The following is a 15,130-nucleotide window of genomic DNA, read 5'->3' as shown; positions in this document are numbered from 1 at the left end:
AAGGTGCTAAATAGGATTCAGCACCTTAGACAGCTCCAGGAAAAGAGCCGGAGTGGATTCCACTGCCCCACTGACATGGAGCCACCACTGGGGAAGACCATGACATAAATTAAAACCAACTTCCTGCTTTGCCGAGGGCAGCCTTTGACAACCCTCCAGTCAACAGGCCCTCTGGAGTGCATTTGGAGGGACCAGCCCCACTTCATTATATCTGTCTTTGAGGGGCTGGACAATTGCAAGATCTTGTAGGGCCCCTTATTTGTGATAGATGGGTGATGAATCATTCAGCCCCATTTTGGGAGAGGATCTCTTTGCAGTTGTGAGATTTCTAGAAAATAGGGAGGTTGAATGTATGTAAATAGCTAACTGAGATAATTTTCACATATATTCTTGATGTATGTGTGTATGCCCTTTGCAATTGATTTGAAATGACTTGTGGCTAATGGGGATCAGATCTGAACTGATGATGAGGAAAGTGTAAGGGTGTGTGTGTGGGGGGGAAATGGAGCCCAATCCACCCTCTCTCCAACCAACCAAACTTGTTCAAGTAAAAGAGATAATATTGCCTGTGTTTTTCTAATTTTGCCATAGTGAAAATAAAACGTCATAATAAAGGTGCCACAAGACTGTGTGTGTGTGTTTGAAGTAACAAGAGTTTCCACTCTGGAATTTGCCATCACCCAGGATTCAAAAATATGTGCAGGATGGAAATGAGTAGAACTGTGGATGTTTATTTAGCTTTTTAAATCTTGCTCTTCAGGCAAAATAGGCCTCCCAGAGCAGCTCATGTGTCAATGAAAAGACGGCTCCTGACCTCAGACTGAAAAAGTAAATGACACAAAAGAAAAGGGAGTGTGAGGGAGGAGTTAAAAAGGAAACTCGGGCACTGTTTCTTTGTTACAGAACTGTTTAGCAAGTATGTTTATTTGTATCTTTATGATCCTGCTGTCTGAGGCCTTGTGACTCTGTCAAACTGTAACTTGGATGATTTCTCCGAAACGACCAAAGCTGTTTCTGGAAAGAGGAGGAAGTGGCCAGCAGGGGGCAGTGAAGTATCATTGATAAAGGAGGTACAGTTAAGAGATCCAAGGGAAATTCAGGGGGAGGGGGCAGACATAGAGTTGATAGAGAAGGAAAAAATTTCTCCCCTCACACACACCCCTTCTTCTTCCAACACTGCTCAGATTGCTCCTCCATTTCTTTAAATCCAACATTTGACTTTCAGCCTGAGATTCAAATTTAGCTAGCTCTTTTGACTGTTGCAACTAAATGAAGTTTGTTGGTTGCATGTAGTTAGTTGACACCCGCTTCACCTCTATGGAGGAGGGAAAAGAGAGCAACAAAGGCCTCCACTGCGGATCTTGGCATAGAGCATGGGGAGGACAGGAAGGGGCGCCTTCAGGTCCCCAAGCCACTCAGGGCTTTCCAAATCAATGCAAACACTTTAAATTGGACTCAGAAGTGGACAGGCAGACAGTGGGGCTCTTTTAACACCAGTGAGATATAGAGAGACAAGCCCCCTTCCCTGCTTTCCCCACCGTGTCTCATCCTCCTCCTCTCCTCTGAGGGGGCCTGCAGAGAGGCACACTCGAAGTCAGAGGAGCCCAGGACCGGCCCTGTCATTGGGGAGAGCGGGGTAGGGAAAAAAGAGGATTAGTTGATGAGGGTGGGCATCTGTGTCCAAGCCAGAGATGAAAAAGCACTGTCACTAAAAAAGGGAAAATAAAATAGCCAAAGGGAGGGAAAGAGTAATTAAACCCCCACACACACTCTGGGGAAACAGTGTCTGACATTAAGGGGCAATTAAGAAAGAGGCCATTCAAGGGGCAATTCACAGGAATCCTGCTACTGTCCTTCACTGGAAGCAATGACAGCAGAACTCCAGCTGCCCAACATGGCTGGAACTGCCACCTCAAACATCTCGAGGGTACCAGACTGGGGAAGGCTGCCCTGCTCTACCTCATCCTGGAACCAGTAATGTAGTGGTAAATATTGCCATGCAGAAACTTCTGACAACTCCCATAGCAGCACCCCCCTAGGAGAATCCTAAAATGCAGGCAGCTGAGTTGATGAGATGCCAATCAGACAGCAACAAATACGTAACAAAAATCCCAATGTTATTAATTATTAAAGTAATTATTAAATTGAAATTATTTTTAAATTATTATTTTATTTATTAATTATTAATTGTGGAATTATTAAAAATTCCAACTTTATTAAGACTCAGTGGGCTCAAGTTGCAGGAAGCCAGATTTCAACTGGACATCAGGAAAAATTTCCTAACTGTTAGAGCCATATGATAATGGAACCAATGACCTAGAGAGGTAGTGGGCTCTCCGACACTGGAGGTATTCAATAGGCAGTTGGACAGCCATCTGTCGGGAATGCTTTGATTTGGATTCCTGCATTGAACAGGGGGTTGGACTTGATGGCCTTAGAGGACCCTTCCAACTCTACTATTCTATGATTCTAAGACTAGCTGGCGGTCATAGGAGAGCAAGCTGTCAAAGGGTGGTCACAAACAACAGTAAACCTTGATTGTCAGAGCAAGGGGGTTTATCGCTTACCCTGGTGTCCTGGCCCTGAGAAAAGTCCCTGGAGCTGTGCTATTGCCCCTGCACTTCAGGTTCCACTTCACCTCCGCCTTTGCATCCTCAAGGCTAGACAATTGTTCTGTGCTCTCTTTGCAGGCAGAAGTTCCCAGATTCCAGCCCCAGCATGTCCATCACAGGGGGAGGAAAGGGCCCTGCCTGGGACTCTGCAGAGCCCTTGCCATAGTCTAGGGCTGGGCAACATCTGTGGCCCTCGGAGTGAACCTGGACACCCAAGATCCCAGCAGCCAGCATATTCTGTGGTCAGGGATGAAGGGTGGCTGTTGTAGTTCAGCAACATCTGGAGAGCCGCAGGTTGGCCACCCTGCCATAGACGCTAGTGGGCTGGATGGACCAGTGGCCTGACCCTGGATTTCTGAATACCAGTTGCTTGAAACCACCGGAGGGGAGGCTTGCTCTTGCGCTCGGTTCCTGCTTGTGGGCTTCTGGTTGGCCACTGTAAGAACAGGAGGCTGGACTAGAAAGGCATTTGGCCTGATCCAGCAGCTCTTGTAACGTTCTTAGGTGGCTTGACATGTCCACATAGCAAGGAGAGTCTCCTCTGGTGGGAGACATCATCACTCCTGCTCTGGAAAAGCTGCCCCCCCCCCAGTTCCTGCTCTGCTGTTCTGCTGCCTGCAACTAAGCCTACACTGGTGTACAGTACCAGAAACAATGGCACATTTCTTCCCTGTTTACCAGGGGGGTGGGGAACCTGTGGCCAGATGTGGTTGGATTCCAGCTCCCATCATCCCTGACTCTTGACTTTGCTGGCTGGGGCTGGTGGGAAGTGGGGCTCAACCACATCTGGAGGGCCAAGGGTCAGCCCCCCCCCACTGCTGCCCACACTTACCTGGGAGCAATTCCCATTAAACCTGATGGGGCTTATTTCTGTCCTCTGTGGGGCAGGATCCTGTCCCGTTGAACTCTGTGAAGTGCCAGGCACAGTGACGGTGCCGTGTCAATCAGTCGGCAATGCAAGCAACAGAAGCTGCAAGCAAGACACTTTTTGATGTCCTGATCGCAGTTAAACCATTCAGAGAGAGTGAGGGCTACTTTTGAGCAGCCTGTGTCCCTGGGTCAGCCAGGCAGTGGAACTGCGTGCCAGCTGGAAGGGGGACTCTTTCTCTTCAGAAGGAGGGAGCAGTAAATATATCACCCATTCTGCAGACCTTTTCCCCTTTCCAGCAAGTGATTGAGGGTCTAACAGCTCCGACAAGGGTAAGTGTTTGGCAATCCCATCCCACAGGGCACAGCAAGTTCTGCCTCTCACTGAGGACACTCAAGAACAGAGATCTCCCCTTCACTGTATCTCCAAAGTCCTATAGTCTCCTCTAATGCCCCTCAGACGTTCTCTGCCTGCCCAGTTCAGAGTTCCAGTGGAGAAAGGCAGGTCCTACTCCCTGACCCTTGTTTGAATCCCCCAACCCCACTTTCTCCTTGCGAGGAGCCAACTTTCAAAGCAGCAGAGCACCGTCTGCTCCCATCAGGCACACATTAGCTAAAGAGCAGCTGGGCTCTGTGTTCAGAAGCACTGAATCCATTGCAGTCATCTGCAGATCCCATGGAGCCAGCCGGTGGAGGCATTTCTGCTGGCATTGCTTGGCCGCCTCCTAGGGATTCCTGAAGCCTCAGAGAGGTCTAGCCTCCTCAAAACAAAACCCATCTCCTGAACTGTTAATCAACTGCGCAGTTAAGGGCAAGGCTCACTCCATGTTCTTTCTCCCTCACAGGGAGCAACCCGGCCATCTAGGAGCCCCAAAGCAGGTGAGTGGCAGGGAAGGGGAGGGGGAGAGTGCAAGGCCTCAGGAGGGAGATCCCAGCCTCCAGTCATTGCATTTGAGGAAAGCCCCCTCCTTCTCAGCTCCTCCTCATGCTGACCACTTCAAGAACTGAAGGAAGAACAGCTGTGGGGTGGGGGAGTGTTGGTTGGTGCTATGGGGAAGATGGATGTACACGAAAGAGAGACTTTGAGCACTCTGTGCTTTCAGCATGGCAGGAAATAGATGGTTCTGCCCTTGCCCCCTCCATCCTCTGCTAGGGGAGAAGGTGCCTGAGGCAGGAGGAAGGGGCTCTGCTTCCATCTCAGGTATATATTTCCCTAATAAATGCTTTTGAGCTGCAATTTCAAGTATTGCCAACCGTAGTCCTAGATGAACTTTATAACAAGGTGCCATTTGAATATAGATTATGTATCAGTGGCCAACTTCAACTGGAAGACTTAATTCATTACATGCTAATCTGCCCTCTGTATATGGACTAGGGTTGCCAGGTTTTTGGCCTGAGACTGATCCTGTATCTTTAGGAGATGAGAAAGTCAGCCAAGTGCAGGTGTTCTTGCAACCCTGTAATGGGAAAAAACCACAAGGTGGAATTCTCCCTCCCCCCTCCACAACTTTTAAAGATACAGAAGAGGCCGGGCCTGGCAACCACACAAAAACATATTTCACCCTGCACATTTTTTTTGTTTGATGCTGCACAAAATGTGTCTAGCTGCACATTAGAGTAGACCTTGGCCTCTCCTGACTGAGATGTTGTGGAGAAATAGAGCTACATTTCATTTGATTTGGATTCCTGCATTGAGCAGGGAGTTGGTCTTGATGGCCTTATAGGCCCCTTCCAACTCTACTATTCTATGAATGACCATACCAATGACACTGTTCTCCAAAACTCCTAATATATGGCAAGAGAATGTGCAAAATCTTTTGACAGTGTATGTGTGTCTTTATATATTCCAGCTCTAGCACCAATCTGAACAGGGTGGTTCATGACAGATGCTCTTGGAAGTCACTGGTTCATAGGGTCGCCATAAGTCGTAATCGAGCTGAAGGCACATAACAACAACAGCACCAATCTGTGTATACGTATGTACTGCCTTCAAGTCGATTCCGATTTATGGCGACCCCACAAATAGGGTTTTCATGAGGCTTAGAGGCAGTGATTAGCCCAAGGTCACCCAGCGAGCTTCATGGCTATATGGGGATTCGAACCCTGGTCTCCCAGGTCATAGTCCAACACCTTAACCATTACCTCACACTAGGCTGTGACTAGGCTCAAATCCGTTCATTTTCTCAGCTATCAGCTGATTTCCAGCGGTGGGGAAGCAGCCAGCAGGGGGCAGTGGAGGATCACAAAAGGGAGAGAGCGAGAGAAGTAGCAAAGGGGGACTGCTGCGAAATCTACTCTGCTATACTGTATCGCTGTTAAAAGACCATTGCACCTCTTGCTACTAAAAAAAAAAAAAAAGATTTGGCTTTCCTGATGATGCAAAATAATGAACACGGCGACCGATTGTTCTGCAGCGTTCTCCTCCTCCTGCTGTCTAGGTGGGACATAACCGAAGCTGATTTTGGCAACTCCTTTAGCATTTCATCGGCCACGGATCCACCCACCCGCGTGCCGGGCATTGCGCAGAAGTTGTGCGCGGCGCAGTGGTTTTGCTTGCAGGCCGAACTTCCGTGTTCGGAAGAACTTTCGAACTTGCCGCTCGAAAAGGAATCCAAACTCGTTTTATCCCCGGCGTGGGTCGCGCGATGCACCCTGAGCCCTCCAAGCTACACCTGACCCCACTTCCTCCGCTCCCATACTAACACCTGTCGTCCCCGTCCCCAACTTTATTTATTATATAAATTATGCTAACAGTAAATTATTATAATTTGATTCCTCCCGCAGAAGCCAAGGGAGAGTCCTGCGGAGTTTCCCGGAAAGGCGCGGCAAACTTTCATTTTCCTGTTTTTAAGTCCAATTCACAGCCCGCCGGAGCTGCTTGCACCCAGCAACCGGTGCCGTAATCTGCAGGCCGTTTTCCTATTGGTGGAATATTTTCATCTCGGCCGTTCCAGGCTCTTACTCCGGATTCACAGTTTCTATAGGAGTAAGGGTCTATGCGCCTCTTGGATGCGCGGTTCACGTCGAAATGGGGCTTCTCCGGGGGCCCTTTTATTCCTGGCGGCAGCTACCCCTCTCCTGCTGGGCTTTCCTGGTGAGCAAGGGTCGGGGAGGCGAAACTGCTCAATGCGTGTCAATGTGGAGGGAAATTGCAGGGCATTTTTTAAAGGCATTGTTAACTGGGTGGGTGTCCATTCTTTAATTCAAATAGCTTGCCAGTGGAAGCCTCTCCATGTACAAGCCCTGATTTTTGGATTGAGGTGAAAGTGGTTCAAACTAAAATGGGGGGGGGAGCGAACACAGCATTGTTCTGTTACAATTTCTGTTACAAAAATGTTACAATTTTAAATCTCTGTTTCAGTTTATTTATTGTGATATTTTGTATTTCTGTACTTTTAATCTTTTGTACACCGCCCAGAGAGCTATTCGCTATGGGCGGTTTAAAAATGAAATTAAATAAATAAATAAATAAATTGCTATACATGAATTAAAAGGCAAATTACAGTGTAAAAACTGCTGCTTATTTATTTATTATTTGATTTATATCCCGCCCTTCCTCCCAGTAGGAGACCAGGGTGGCAAATAAAAGCACTAAAGACACTTTAAAACATCATAAAAGCAGACTTTAAAATATATTAAAACAAAACATCTTTAAAATATTTTTTAAAACATTGTTAAAAAAAAGAAAAGGTTTAGAAACATATTAAAAAGCAATTCCAACACAGACTGGGATAAGGTCTCTAGTTAAAAGGCTTCTTGAAAGAGGAAGGGTTTCAGTAGGTGCCAAAAAGATAACAGAGATGGCACCTGTCTAATATTTAAGGGGAGGGAATTCCAAAGGGTAGGTGCCATGACCCTAAAGGTCCGTTTCCTATGTTGTGCAGAACGGACCTCCTGATAAGATGGTATCTGCAGGAGGTCGTCACCTGTAGAGCGCAGTGATTGACTAGGTTTATATAAGGTCTTTCGGGTATCCTGGTCCCAAGCTGTATAGGGCTTTGTACACCAAAACTAGAACCTTGAACTTAGGCCAGTAGCTAATAGGTAGCCAGTGCAATTCTTTCAGCAGCTGGGTGACATGCTGGCGATACCCTGCCCCAGTGAGCAGTCTCGCCACGTCATTTTGCACCAGCTGCAGCTTCTGGACCAACCTCAAGGGAAGCCCCACATAGAGCGCATTACAGTAATCCAGCCTGGAGGTTACCAGTGCATGGACAACAGTGGTCAGGCTATCCTGGTCCAGAAACAGCCAGAGCTGTCTTACCAGCCAAAGCTGGTAAAAGGCACTCCTAGCCACTGAGGTCACCTGGGCCTCTAGCGACAAAGATGGATCCAGGAGCACCCCAAGGCTACGGACCTGCTCTTTCAGAGGGAGTACAACCCCATCCAAAGCAGGCAACTGACCAATTATCTGAACTTGGGAACCACCAACCCACAGGGTCTCCGTCTTGCCAGGATTCAGACTCAGTTTATTGGCCCTCATCCAGCCCACCACCGAGTCCAGGCAGTGGCCTCTCCCAATTTAGATGTTATAGCAGAATAGAGCTGGGTATCATCAGCATACTGCTGACACCTTACCCCAAATCTCCTGATGACCGCTCCCAAGGGCTTCATATAGATGTTAAACAGTATGTGGGACAAGATGGTACCCTGTGGCATCCCACAGCACAACTGCCAGGGGGCCGAAAGACAATCACCCAATGCTACTCTCTGAAAATGACCCTGGGGATAGGATCAGAACCACTGTAAAACAGTTCCTCCAATACCCATCTCACCAAGTCGTCCCAGAAGGATACCATAGTGAATGGTATCAAAAGCCACCAAGAGGTGAAGTAAGAATAACAGGGTTGCACTCCCCTTGTCCTCCTGAAAAGTGTCATCCTTCAGGGTGACCAAGGCTGATTCAGTCCCATAACCAGGCCTGAACCCAGACTGGAATGAGGAAAGATAATCTGGTTCATCCAAGAGTACTTGCAATTGCTGCGCCATAACCCTCTCAATCACCTTCCCCAAGAAGGGGGTATTTGCGACCTGTTGGTAGTTGTCACAAACCAATGGGTCCAGGGTGGGCTTTTTCAAGTGCGGTCAGATCACTGCCTCTTTCAGAGCAGCTGGAATCAGTCCTTCCTGCAATGATGCGTTGATCACACCCTGGATCCACTCAGTCAAACCCCCTCGGCAAGCTTTAATAAGCCAAGAAGGGCAAGGGTCAAGAGTACATGTTGCTGGCCGCATCATCACAAGCACCTTGTCTACGTCATCAGGCCGCATCAACTGAAACCATTCCCAAGACGTTGCAACAGATGTTGCACTGGACTCCTCACTGGGGACTACAGTAGATGTGGATGGGACATCAAGACTGCTACGGAGGTGAACAACTTATGATCGACGCTCTGTTGTAGCAGAATTCTTACCAAAAAAAGAGCAAAATTTCAGAGAACCAGACATCACAGTGCACAGGGAGAGAGATTTTGTTGAGATGTTTTTCCAGAAAGACTGATGGTTTGTAAGAATCCTAAGAATTATTGTGTGATGTGCCCCTATGTTCCACTGTTTCTATTCAATTTCACTAAAATTTCATTCCTCTAGTAGGTGTTTCAGTGGATTCCAAACTGAATTTGTGTTCTTGGTTCATTTAGTAAATTTTATGTGTCCATTGGGTGTCTGCTGGGTGTCCAATAGCTAGGATTGGGTGTCCATTTGGACACACAACTGTTACTTTAAAAAGTGCCTTGAAATGTGGTAATTCTCCATTCAAAGTGAAACCAGGTCCCTTTGCAAATATTCCTTAGGCTTTTTGTAGGTTTTGTATGCTGTCTGAGGTAAGGACCACTTTGTTACTGCAGAGTACCTGGCTCATTGCTCAAGAAAAAACCTGAATTGTAGTATGATCCCCTCTGAAGGTACCCCCCTTTTATCCCCCCCATCTCCCTTACTGCCAGTGGACTGGCATCAGGTCCTTGCACGAGATACTTTCCCCACCCAGCTCCCCTGATTTGGCTGAGCTGTGCAGGAACCAGCCATTGTGTGGTATTCTGGTAGGTGAATTGCATCCTTCCTGGGTACTGTAATTAAAGATTTTTAAAGAATCTATATGAAGCTCTTGAGAGCAGTCATCAGGAGATTTGGGACAAGGTGTCAGCACTACGCTAATGATACCAAGCTCTATTTCTCTGTAACATCTGAATCGGGAGAGGACATGCAAGCCCTTGACTGCTGCCTGGACTAGATGGTGGGCTGGATGAGGGCCAATAAACCAAATCTGAATACTAGCAAGACGGAGGAGGTCCGTTCTGCACAGTATAAGAAACAGACCTTTAGTGTAGTAGCACCTACCCTGTGGAACTCCCTCCCATTAAATATTAGACAGGAACCATCTCTGTTACCTTTTCGGCACCTATTGAAGACCTTCCTCTTTCAAGAAGCCTTTTAAGTAGAGACCTTATCCCAGTCTGCATCTGTGTTGAAATTGCTTTAAGATGTTTTAAAGCTTTTTTTAAAAAAGATGTTTTGTTTAAATATGCTTTTAAAGAAGCTTTGTTTTAATATATTTTAAAGTCTGTTTTTATGATGTTTTAGAGTATTTTTAGTATTTTGTTTGCCTGGGCTCCTAGTGGGAGTATGGGCAGGATATAAATGTAATTAGATAATAATAATAATGATAATTAATTTATTTCGGTCATTGACCAGCAAAGTAATTAGATAAATAAAGGATCTGGGATGAACAGGAAAGAAAGGGGTTGGAGTCAGCATGACATAAGCCAAGCCCTGCCAGATTGGACTAGAGGTTCATAAGAACATAAGAAGAGCCTGCTGGATCAGGCCAGTGGCCCATCTAGTCCAGCATCCTGTTCTCACAGTGGCCAACCAGGTGCCTGAGGGAAGCCCGCAAGCAGGACCCGAGTGCAAGAACACTCTCCCCTCCTGAGGCTTCCGGCAACTGGTTTTCAGAAGCATGCTGCCTCTGACTAGGGTGGCAGAGCACAGCCAACATGGCTAGTAGCCATTGATAGCCCTGTCCTCCATGAATTTGTCTAATCTTCTTTTAAAGCCATCCAAGCTGGTGGCCATTACTGCATCTTGTGGGCGCAAATTCCATAGTTTAACTATGCGCTGAGTAAAGTAGTACTTCCTTTTGTCTGTCCTGAATCTTCCAACATTCAGCTTCTTTGAATGTCCACGAGTTCTAGTATTATGAGAGAGGGAGAAGAACTTTTCTCTATCCACTTTCTCAATGCCATGCATAATTTTATACACTTCTATCATGTCTCCTCTGACCCGCCTTTTCTCTAAACTAAAAAGCCCCAAATGCTGCAACCTTTCCTCGTAAGGGAGTCGCTCCATCCCCTTGATCATTCTGGTTGCCCTCTTCTGAACCTTTTCCAACTCTATAATATCCTTTTTGAGATGAGGTGACCAGAACTGTACACAGTATTCCAAATGCGGCCGCACCATAGATTTATACAACGGCATTATGATATTGGCTGTTTTATTTTCAATACCTTTCCTAATTATCGCTAGCATGGAATTTGCCTTTTTCACAGCTGCCGCACACTGGGTCGACATTTTCATCGTGCTGTCCACTACAACCCCGAGGTCTCTCTCCTGGTCGGTCACCGCCAGTTCAGACCCCATGAGCGTATATGTGAAATTAAGATTTTTTCCTCCAATATGCATAATTTTACACTTGTTTATATTGAATTGCATTTGCCATTTTTCCGCCCATTCACTCAGTTTGGAGAGGTCTTTTTGGAGCTCTTCGCAATCCCTTTTTGTTTTAACAACCCTGAACAATTTAGTGTCATCAGCAAACTTGGCCACTTCACTGCTCACTCCTAATTCTAGGTCATTAATGAATAAGTTGAAAAGTACAGGTCCCAATACCGATCCTTGAGGGACTCCACTTTCCACAGCCCTCCATTCGGAGAACTGTCCGTTGATTCCTACTCTCTGCTTTCTGCTTCTTAACCAATTCCTTATCCACAAGAGGACCTCTCCTCTTATTCCATGACTGCTAAGCTTCCTCAGAAGTCTTTGGTGAGGTACCTTGTCAAATGCTTTTTGAAAGTCTAAGTACACTATGTCCACTGGATCACCTCTATCTATATGCTTGTTGACACTCTCAAAGAATTCTAGTAGGTTACTGAGACAGGACTTTCCCTTGCAGAAGCCATGCTGGCTCTGCTTCAGCAAGGCTTGTTCTTCTATGTGCTTAGTTAATCTAGCTTTAATAATACTTTCTACCAGTTTTCCAGGGACAGAAGTTAAGCTAACTGGCCTGTAATTTCCGGGATCCCCTCTGGATCCTTTTTTGAAGATTGGCATTACATTTGCCACTTTCCAGTCCTCAGGCACAGAGGAGGACTTGAGGGACAAGTTACATATTTTAGTTAGCAGATCAGCAATTTCACCTTTGAGTTCTTTGAGAACTCTCGGGTGGATGCCATCCGGGCCCGGTGATTTGTCAGTTTTTATATTGTCCATTAAGCCTAGAACTTCCTCTCTCGTTACCACTATTTGTCTCAGTTCCTCAGAATCCCTTCCTGCAAATGTTAGTTCAGGTTCAGGGATCTGCCCTATATCTTCCACTGTGAAGACGGATGCAAAGAATTCATTTAGCTTCTCTGCAATCTCCTTATCGTTCTTTAGTACACCTTTGACTCCCTTATCATCCAAGGGTCCAATCGCCTCCCTAGATGGTCTCCTGCTTTGAATGTATTTATAGAATTTTTTGTTCTTGGTTTTTATGTTCTTAGCAATGTGCTCCTCAAATTCTTTTTTAGCATCCCTTATTGTCTTCTTGCATTTCTTTTGCCAGAGTTTGTGTTCTTTTTTATTTTCTTCATTCGGACAAGACTTCCATTTTCTGAAGGAAGACTTTTTGCCTCTAAGAGCTTCCTTGACTTTGCTCATTAACCATGCTGGCATCTTCTTAGCCCTGGCGGTACCTTTTCTGATTTGCGGTATGCACTCCAGTTGAGCTTCTAATAGAGTGTTTTTAAACAACTTCCAAGCATTTTCGAGTGATGTGACCCTCTGGACTTTGTTTTTCAGCTTTCTTTTTACCAATCCCCTCATTTTTGTGAAGTTTCCTCTCTTGAAGTCAAAAGTGACCGTGTTGGATTTTCTTGGCAATTGGCCATTTACATGTATGTTTAATTTAATAGCACTGTGGTCACTGCTCCCAATCGGTTCAACAACACATCTCGCACCAGGTCCCGGTCCCCACTGAGGATTAAGTCCAGGGTTGCCGTCCCTCTGGTCGGTTCCATGACCAACTGGTTTAGGGAATAGTCATTTAGAATATCTAGAAATTTTGCTTCTTTGTCATGACTGGAACACATATGCGGCCAGTCTATGTCTGGGTAGTTGAAGTCACCCATTACTACCACATTTCCTAGTTTGGATGCTTCCTCAATTTCATATCTCATCTCAAGGTCTCCCTGAGCATTTTGATCAGGGGGATGATAGATCGTTCCCAGAATTAAATCCCTCCTGGGGCATGGTATCACCACCCACAACGATTCTGTGGAGGAGTCCGCCTCTTTGGGGGTTTCGAGCTTGCTGGATTCAATGCCTTCTTTCACGTATAGAGCGACTCCGCCACCAATACGTCCTTCCCTGTCCTTCCGATATAGTTTATATCCAGGGATAACCGTATCCCACTAGTTTTCTCCATTCCACCAGGTCTCTGTTATGCTCACTATATCAATGCTCTCCTCTAAGACCAAAAACTCCAGTTCTCCCATCTTGGTTTGGAGGCTCCTAGCATTAGCGTACAGGCACTTGTAAGCAGTGTCTCTCTTCAAGTGTCTTTGGCACTTGTGGTTTGGCCTGTGGTAATTTTGCCCTTCTGAATTGATATCCTGTGCCCCTGCTCTCACAATGCCTACTTCTAGGCCTACCCCTTTTATAATTTCATCATTTCTTTGGTCTTTATCCCAGGGGGGAGGTTTGTTCCAAACCGGACCTTCTTTTTTTTTTTTTTTTAATTCATCTTTATTCAAATTTTTCAAAGACAAAACAAAACAAACAAAACAAATTAATAACTATTACAATAAAAACTATTGACTTCCGATTTGTTGTAGATTAGCTATAGGTCTATGATATATAACAAACCTGTCTCTTAATAAAAGTATGCAATCACTTCCTCCAGTGTTTATCTTGATTGGTATCAAATCTCATTAACATCATTTTATTCTTTCCCCAAAAAGTCAAAGAGAAGTTACTAATCCTTGAGATACATATCCATCAATTTTTCTCCAAATAAACATGTCAATTAATCTATCTCATCAGGTCTACTAAGTCCAATAATTTCAATAGCTCTTCTCCCATTATCAATATTGAGTCCATCTTCCATCTTTGCACACCCAATAATCCTGCTGCCATAGTCATATAATAAGAGTCTGATAGGAATTTCTTTGATCACAAATATTTCCTTGCCATCAATTCTGAATGTGTTACTGAAATGTTGTTGTAAAGTTGTGTCTCTGTTCCTCTTTTTTACAGAATGCACCAGCACATCTCTTATGAGTTTTTCCATTGTCACATATCTGGAATTAATTCTATACGCTTTCTCTATTTCAAGTTCCATCAAATCCTTCCAATCCAGGAATTTTTTTGAGCCATTAATATCTTTATCTCTAATCTCTTCACCAATTCCTTCTAGATTCCAAATAGCAATATTTGTTTATAGGATCCATCATAGCCAAAAAATCCAAATCTTTTTCCAGGTCCATATTTAGTAAATCTATTCCAATCTCCACGTCTTGAGCCTTCTCTATGATCTTTCTTTCATCTTCTTTTTCTTGTCCAGTTATAAAATCCTGAATTTCTTTCATTTCCTGTCTTATTTTGCCAATTTCAATTTTCATCTCTTGCCTAGTCTGTCCCAGCACCTGTTTCGTTAGCTTGATCTCATTCATTATTTTCTGAAACATATTTAGAGAGAGAAACCCTTCCTGAACATCCAGGGTCTCAGTGACCTTCTTGATTGTCATTCTTGAAACCAAAAGAACAAAACCCCTTCCAATATAGTCACTGTACTCAAGCAAAGAACAGTTTGTTTCTTTTTCCAGTCACCAATGAGTTAATCTTGCAAGCCAGATGACATCACCCTGTAGACAGCACGAATGGCCTTATCTCTTATATGTCCAAAACAAATTTAGTTCACAGCGTCCAAATGGCTAGTAGCATAAAGAATAAGCAGATTCGCCAAAAAATAAGTAGACCAGAAAAATAGTCCCAGACATATAATACATAAATGTCAAATAAATCAGATGTTCTCTTCTAATCAGCAGCCTCTCATCCGTTTATATCTTTAAAATGCTCAATTCCATGCCAGCTTTTTGCAATAAAAACAAAGATAGGCTATTTTGATTTTCTCCTCCTTAATTCCGTATGTAAAACAGAAAGTTATAACTCACCCAGGACTTCTTTGTTGCTAACTCTTTGACAAATCTCTTTTGCAATGACGATAACAAAATGATTATAATTGACAGGAGGATGCTTGCCTGTTAATTTCCGTTTTTCTTCAAAGAAAAAAACACGGCTCGCTTAATCAGTTAGAGCCTGTTGGTATTCCCTGGCTCCGTTCCACGTTGCTGGCTGCCTTCCAGTCCAGCAAACAAAACGAAGCTTTCTGTGGATAA

The 15,130-nt window shown here is 44.9% G+C and overlaps 1 protein-coding gene across 1 annotated transcript in view; it reads left to right on the top strand.

Moving 5' to 3' along the window:
- The window catches only part of LOC133378954 (uncharacterized), a 56,408-nt gene that overhangs the window by 11,774 nt on the left and 29,504 nt on the right, over positions 1-15,130 (top strand). The window contains exons 8-9 of the mRNA XM_061613565.1: positions 5,918-6,112; positions 6,344-6,573. Coding sequence (XP_061469549.1) covers positions 5,918-6,112; positions 6,344-6,573 — 425 coding nt within the window. The remainder of the gene's footprint in view (positions 1-5,917; positions 6,113-6,343; positions 6,574-15,130) is intronic.

The sequence above is a fragment of the Rhineura floridana genome, chromosome 3, assembly GCF_030035675.1.
Source record: "Rhineura floridana isolate rRhiFlo1 chromosome 3, rRhiFlo1.hap2, whole genome shotgun sequence".
In the NCBI taxonomy this organism is placed as follows: domain Eukaryota; kingdom Metazoa; phylum Chordata; class Lepidosauria; order Squamata; family Rhineuridae; genus Rhineura; species Rhineura floridana.
This window is presented reverse-complemented; position numbering and strand designations above follow the sequence as displayed.